The sequence below is a fragment of the Nelumbo lutea genome, chromosome 4, assembly GCF_056320005.1.
Source record: "Nelumbo lutea isolate HS-2025 chromosome 4, American lotus-T2T, whole genome shotgun sequence".
Lineage (NCBI taxonomy): Eukaryota > Viridiplantae > Streptophyta > Magnoliopsida > Proteales > Nelumbonaceae > Nelumbo > Nelumbo lutea.
Window position 1 is genome coordinate 92,246,062 of NC_142687.1, and position 5,468 is coordinate 92,251,529.

General features: G+C 38.6%; 1 protein-coding gene across 1 annotated transcript; it reads right to left on the bottom strand.

The window, feature by feature from the left end:
• Nucleotides 1-730: 730 nt before the first annotated feature.
• On the bottom strand, nt 731-3,774 carry LOC148861810 (aluminum-activated malate transporter 8-like). Its single transcript, XM_088983649.1, has 6 exons — nt 3,307-3,774; nt 3,067-3,207; nt 2,668-2,940; nt 2,414-2,526; nt 1,920-2,063; nt 731-1,474 (listed from the first exon to the last, which is right to left on the bottom strand). The coding sequence occupies exons 1-6, from the start codon at nt 3,689-3,691 to the stop codon at nt 1,148-1,150; spliced, it is 1,383 nt and encodes a 460-aa protein (XP_088839775.1). The 5' UTR covers nt 3,692-3,774; the 3' UTR covers nt 731-1,147.
• Between the last annotated feature and the right edge of the window lie 1,694 nt (nt 3,775-5,468).

Consider the following 5,468-nt stretch of genomic DNA (forward strand, 5'->3'; position numbering starts at 1 on the left):
GAGTCGGTTTGAGTGCTTGAATTGAGGGGCTAAGGGAGTAAGGGCGGACCAAGTTAGAAGTTACCAAGAAAAGAGAAAGTCAAATTGTGTTAGAAAAAGAAGACTGAAATTTGGAATTTTTAAGAAGGCTTCTAATCTAAGTAAAAAACACACCTAATTGTAATTACCTATTTGGTATAAAGGACCTTAGAGAATAGGATCATTTCTTTAAACCTTCCAAAAAAAATGCAAGAAGCTATTACTTGCAATGCTTGCCATTAATGGCATTCCTAAAGAGAAGACTAGAAAGTAGAAACTATAAGTAACTATAAGTAACTAGAAAGTAACTATAAGTAACTGAGTTAGGTACTAACTACTAAGTACTAACTAGGAACTAAGTCGGTTTGGGTTGGTTCAGTTTCGGTTTTCATGTGTGAACCGAAACCAAACCGACCCATCGGTTTATGCTTTTTAGTAACCCAAAACTGACCAACGCTAAAGAAAACCCAGCCGACTCGGGTTGGATCGGACCGGGTTGGTCGGTTTGGGTCTTCTTATGAACAGCCCTATGAAAAAGTGTATTGTGTTTCTGGCCCATCTTGGCTCACCACAATTTTCAAATTACCTATACTACCCTATATACTACCCCCATTTGAAAGAAGTGCTTTTTCACCAAACACTCGAAAGCATTTATTAGGATAAGCACTTAAACACTTATTTATCCAAATTAATACCCCCATACAGGGGCTCATTATCAAACCCACTTTTTCATGCTTGCCAAAGATTTTACCATTGCACCAAGTAGTAGCTTTGCACTGTAAAGGGTCATTACCCAATGCTTTCCCAGCCATCTGAGTTCTTGGGAGGGGTGGACTCAATATGGACCTAGACTTTAACATTTGTCTTTTCAAAAGGTGGCAACTCTCAGATTCAAACCCACACTTTCATGCTTGTCAGTATGAGATTTTACCATTTTACCAAACAATAATGGGGATCTCTGGAGACTTCTCACTCTATATATTTTGATTGTACTGCCATAGGAATCCATCTCCTCAAGAATATGTCCATAATCTCTTCTATGAATAATCTTATTTTAATTTTTTTCATCATTCCCAAGGGAAAACTGGCAATTGTGGATATTTGTAAACCAAGGGTTCATAATATCACTCTATTGAGAAGGGAAACCAGCAAGAACGGCCAGTTCTTCCACCTGTTCTGCCACCTTTTGTGCTTTGTCCACCATCTCCATGAGCAAAAACACAAAGCTTGCCATTGCAAATGCGTCACGGTTCTCCAGCATTCCTAGCTTGGAGGGAGACATAGCAATACTCAGCTCCACTCTCATAGACTGCAATTCTGCCATTATTAACACTCTGGGGCGACCCTTCTTCATTTTCTCGATGCTATATCCGAGCTCCTTCAGCGTGCAGCCCAGCAACAAAGCCACTGTTTGGCATGTCTCCTTAGCAGTCAGTCTGGCGGGCACCGACTGTGGCTGAAAACCATAAACACAGGAGTGAAGTTAAGACATGGGATTATTACTCTGTACAAAGTGTATTTGACAATTATCAAAGTTGTTCCTTTGATTGCTTAATTTTAAAAAAAAAAAAAAAAACAAATTCCAAGCTTATACAGCCCAATTTTCATGGTTTATATGCAGCCTGAGGCACATCTGAGGGGACCCACTGCCCACAGGGCCATTACATATTGAGGAAGTTTCTCGGGTCAATATTCTAGATTTGGGTGTTCAAGCTACCCAATGGAAACTGTGGAACGTTCATTGTTTATGATCATCCACTTGAGTTGATATTGGTTTGAGAATCTCCTTTGTGGGAACCACAGAATGCTTGGTTTCTGTACCTCTCTCTCTCTCTCTCTCTCTTAGTGCTAGTAGAATTTGGTTATTAGTTCAGATGAAGCCAAGGGATTCACTTTCATGCCTGTCTGAGAGATTGAAGACAGCCTTTTAGGGAGATGATGGAAGCAGCCAACTCTCTAAGAGAATCTCCAATTTGTAGGTACTTGTTCCAAGGATAAGAGAACCCAAATCTTCCATGCCATGGTTCCCATCTTGCAAAATTTGCCTGAAAGATTAGACAAAATGGTTATTTCTTATTCCTTTAACTTTCATTATTTATTGGGTGGAGGAGATTTTACAAAAAAAGGAGAAACTAAATGAGAGCAAAAGCAGTCCAAGTTTGCCTAAAGTATTTAGTTCTGGGAGACAGAAACCCTCCAAAATTAGCCAGTGCACAAGAATTGAAGCAGAATGCAAAGAAATAATGGTGCTGGATCGATAAAAAATCTTATTATTAGTTCATTGCATGGTGGGGTCTTCAGGGCCCACTACCATGCAGTTGATGAATACCAGTGCTCTTTCATCTTTGTCTGAAAAATCTCAAAATTGAGTCACTAACAGAGGGAATCCAGTTACCAGTGACTCGTCCTTGGACTTTGAGTATAGCACTGATTTGGAGCCATTGGAATTGCCTGTGCTCTGATTTTCCTTCTTTTCATCCACCTCTTTGAAGTATTCCTCCAAGCATCCTACAATAAAAGGAATGATATAATGGATGAAGCCTTTGTTTGTAAGAGGTGGTCAGAATGAAACTCAGGAGCAGAAACAGAAACTTCATATTTGGTTCATTTTATAGAGCCAAGTGTAATTAATTTGTTGGAACTGATCACCTTCAATGGAAGAGGCCAGACTATTAAATTTGGAGGCTGTCAAGCAATGAAGTTCATCACCAGCCCACATAGGAAATATGAATAAGCTTGTAAACACACAGATGGCGAAACCCATGGCGATTGTCGAAAGGCGTTCACGGGCTATCTCAATGACCTCCTCTGCACGCATACCAGATACTGCAACCAGATTGAAAGTTAGGATGAAGATCATGACCCCATAGTCATATCTCTGCTTGATGCTGGGAATTAGTCGAGTGTATGTTGCAGCAGCACCTGAAATATCAATTATTTTGTCACAGACAACATTCAAAAAATACTAAGCATTTTAGTTCAAATGTACCCAAGAATGATTTTTCTTGGATTAATTGTCGACTTTGTTATGTTGATGGATCAACAGACCAAGAATAAATACTGAAACGCCAACAGTGAGAGCTTTGCCAGATCCTCCAACTTCATGAGCTAAAATTGCTGCTAAACTGCCGAAGCCACCACCTAAAATAGTCCCAATTCCCCTATTCAAGCCTTTGCTGAGCATAGCACCTGACACACATTACCAAAACAACTAGTCTGCAACTCTGTACTGACCAATCAAATGCACTATAAGCAAAAATTACAGAAGATTCAACAACCTCAGCTCACCTGCATAGAACTCAAAAATGACCACTACAGTTATGACAGCCCACATGGCATTTTCTCCCACTTGCTTGTAAAGTGGATTGAGTGCAAAGAAGAGAGAAACCAAAACCAGAGCAGCTCCAACCTTGATACTGTGAATCAATCTTTTGTAGTCATAAATGCTTTTAGTTGCTGAAATATATGGAAGAGGAGAAGAGAAAAAGGATTGGACCCTGTTGATTTTCTTTGCAGGAGAAGCTCCCTCTTCATTTGGAATTGATATTACAGCTGAGTTCATGGCTGACATTCTTCTTTCTTGCACTTGATTGTTAGAGAAGTTGAAGTGGATGGGAATTAAATTAAGTGTATATATACACACACAGCAAGCCCATGAAGTGGGCATGAGCATTTTGCCTCCCTAGACATAGTTTTCGCTGAAAATGAAGACATGCATGGTGGGAAGTACAAAAAGGAGATGTGTTACTGAGAATGGTGACTAAGGTGGAAGACACGTGCCCTACACATGCTTTTCTGAACACTTGGGCTTTGCCACAAAATGACAGACTTTTAGCCGTGTATTGGGAATATTTCCCTATGAATTAAAAAAAACTAGCATAGAGATATTCTCAATGCATGACTAAAAAGGGCTGTGAGAACAGTATGAGCACAAGTTTGTGAGGATTGAATCTGCTAATGATGTATCCTAAGGCCATGTTTGGTTTGAAGGAAAAATTAGAGAAAGGAAAGGAAATGTAAGGAAATCTTTACAAATCTTATATAGGTTTTGATATCTTTTCCTACGTTTTTTTTCAAACCAAACATAGCCTAAAGAAGAAGATCTAGCATCAGCGGTCACTTAAACTATACTATAAAGCCAGCCAAGATATACCCCAAGTTCATTTAGTCTCTTGAGGATTCTCTCAGACACATGCATATGCATGTATGTACTGGTATATGAATTATATGTTATATATTTATGATTGATGTATGTGAGGGTAGGTCTTGGTGGAAAGGTTGGTTTGTTCCATGGTTACTTGAGTGACCAGGATTCAAATTTTGGAATCAGCCTCTTTCTCTCTCTCTTTCTATCTATCTATCTATCTATCAATATATATATATATATATATATATATATATATATATATATAGGTAGGGGTAAGACTGTATACATCTATCCCTCTTCAAATCTGGCATTGATGGGAGTCTCATATAATTAAACTGCCCTTATATATGTATGTATATAATCGACATGTGTACAATATACAATACATGCATGTGCGTAATTTATCCACCGACCTTCTAACCTTCCAATTCCATTTACGGAATCCTACTTGTGATAAGGCTAAGCAAAAGTGGGAGGAGAAAACACAGACATGGACGGATGTATAGTGGAGTAGGATAAGAGGTTTAATCATTCGTTTGTTTATTTGTACATGCTACAACCAAGAAGATGTTGCAGAGAAATGGCACCACCACTTAGACAACAAAGTGCGCTTATGTTTTGAGCCACCAACTCCTGTCTATTTACCTAAATAAATCATCCTGCTCTTAAAAATATCGCCTTGTTTTCCTAGACATGTTCTGGTATGTTTTAATTCATGTTCTTTCTTATCTATCATCCATTCATCATACATCCATCAAATCACCACACATCCATCAAATTACCATATCATCCATTATACATCCATAAAAAATCAAAGAATATGGTTTTGTTATAGGAGTGAGCACGGGTCAGCTTGCTCGGTTCCAAAGGTTTTTGGAATCGAAAATTACCTTTTCGAGATTGGTTCTGGGGCTAGTTCTGGAGTTCAAATCAGCCCCCACAAGACTGCGCCTCACAACGTTGTGGGGTGTATGATGAAATCGTCATTTCTGGTACTATCATTGGGAGATGTTCCCAATACACAGCACGAATGTGCTGTGGGATGTTGTGGGGTGTAGTCTTGTGGGGGCTGATTTGATCTCCTAGTTCTGGCCTTGGCAGTTCCAGGGTCTATTTGTGAAACTTGTTTTTTTAACCCCTACCACCCAATAAAATGGAACTTGTTATTTAAACAACAACAATAATGATAATGATGATGATGATGATATAGTTGAAAACTTTATTATTATAATTTAAATTTTGTAAATATTGTCTTTTATATTATATGTAAGTATTTAATTGAAGAAAAATGATCAAATCACTT

What these genes read in the sequence shown, in the direction of transcription:
- LOC148861810 (XM_088983649.1), bottom strand. Translation starts at nt 3,691, where the DNA reads ATGCTCATGCCCACTTCATGGGCTTGCTGTGTGTGTATATATACACTT. An exon ending in TCTGGCCTCTTCCATTGAAG is followed by an intron (nt 2,527 to 2,667) that starts GTGATCAGTTCC and finishes CTTTTATTGTAG; the next exon opens with GATGCTTGGAGGAATACTTC. An exon ending in GTCTTCAATCTCTCAGACAG is followed by an intron (nt 1,475 to 1,919) that starts GCATGAAAGTGA and finishes TATGGTTTTCAG; the next exon opens with CCACAGTCGGTGCCCGCCAG.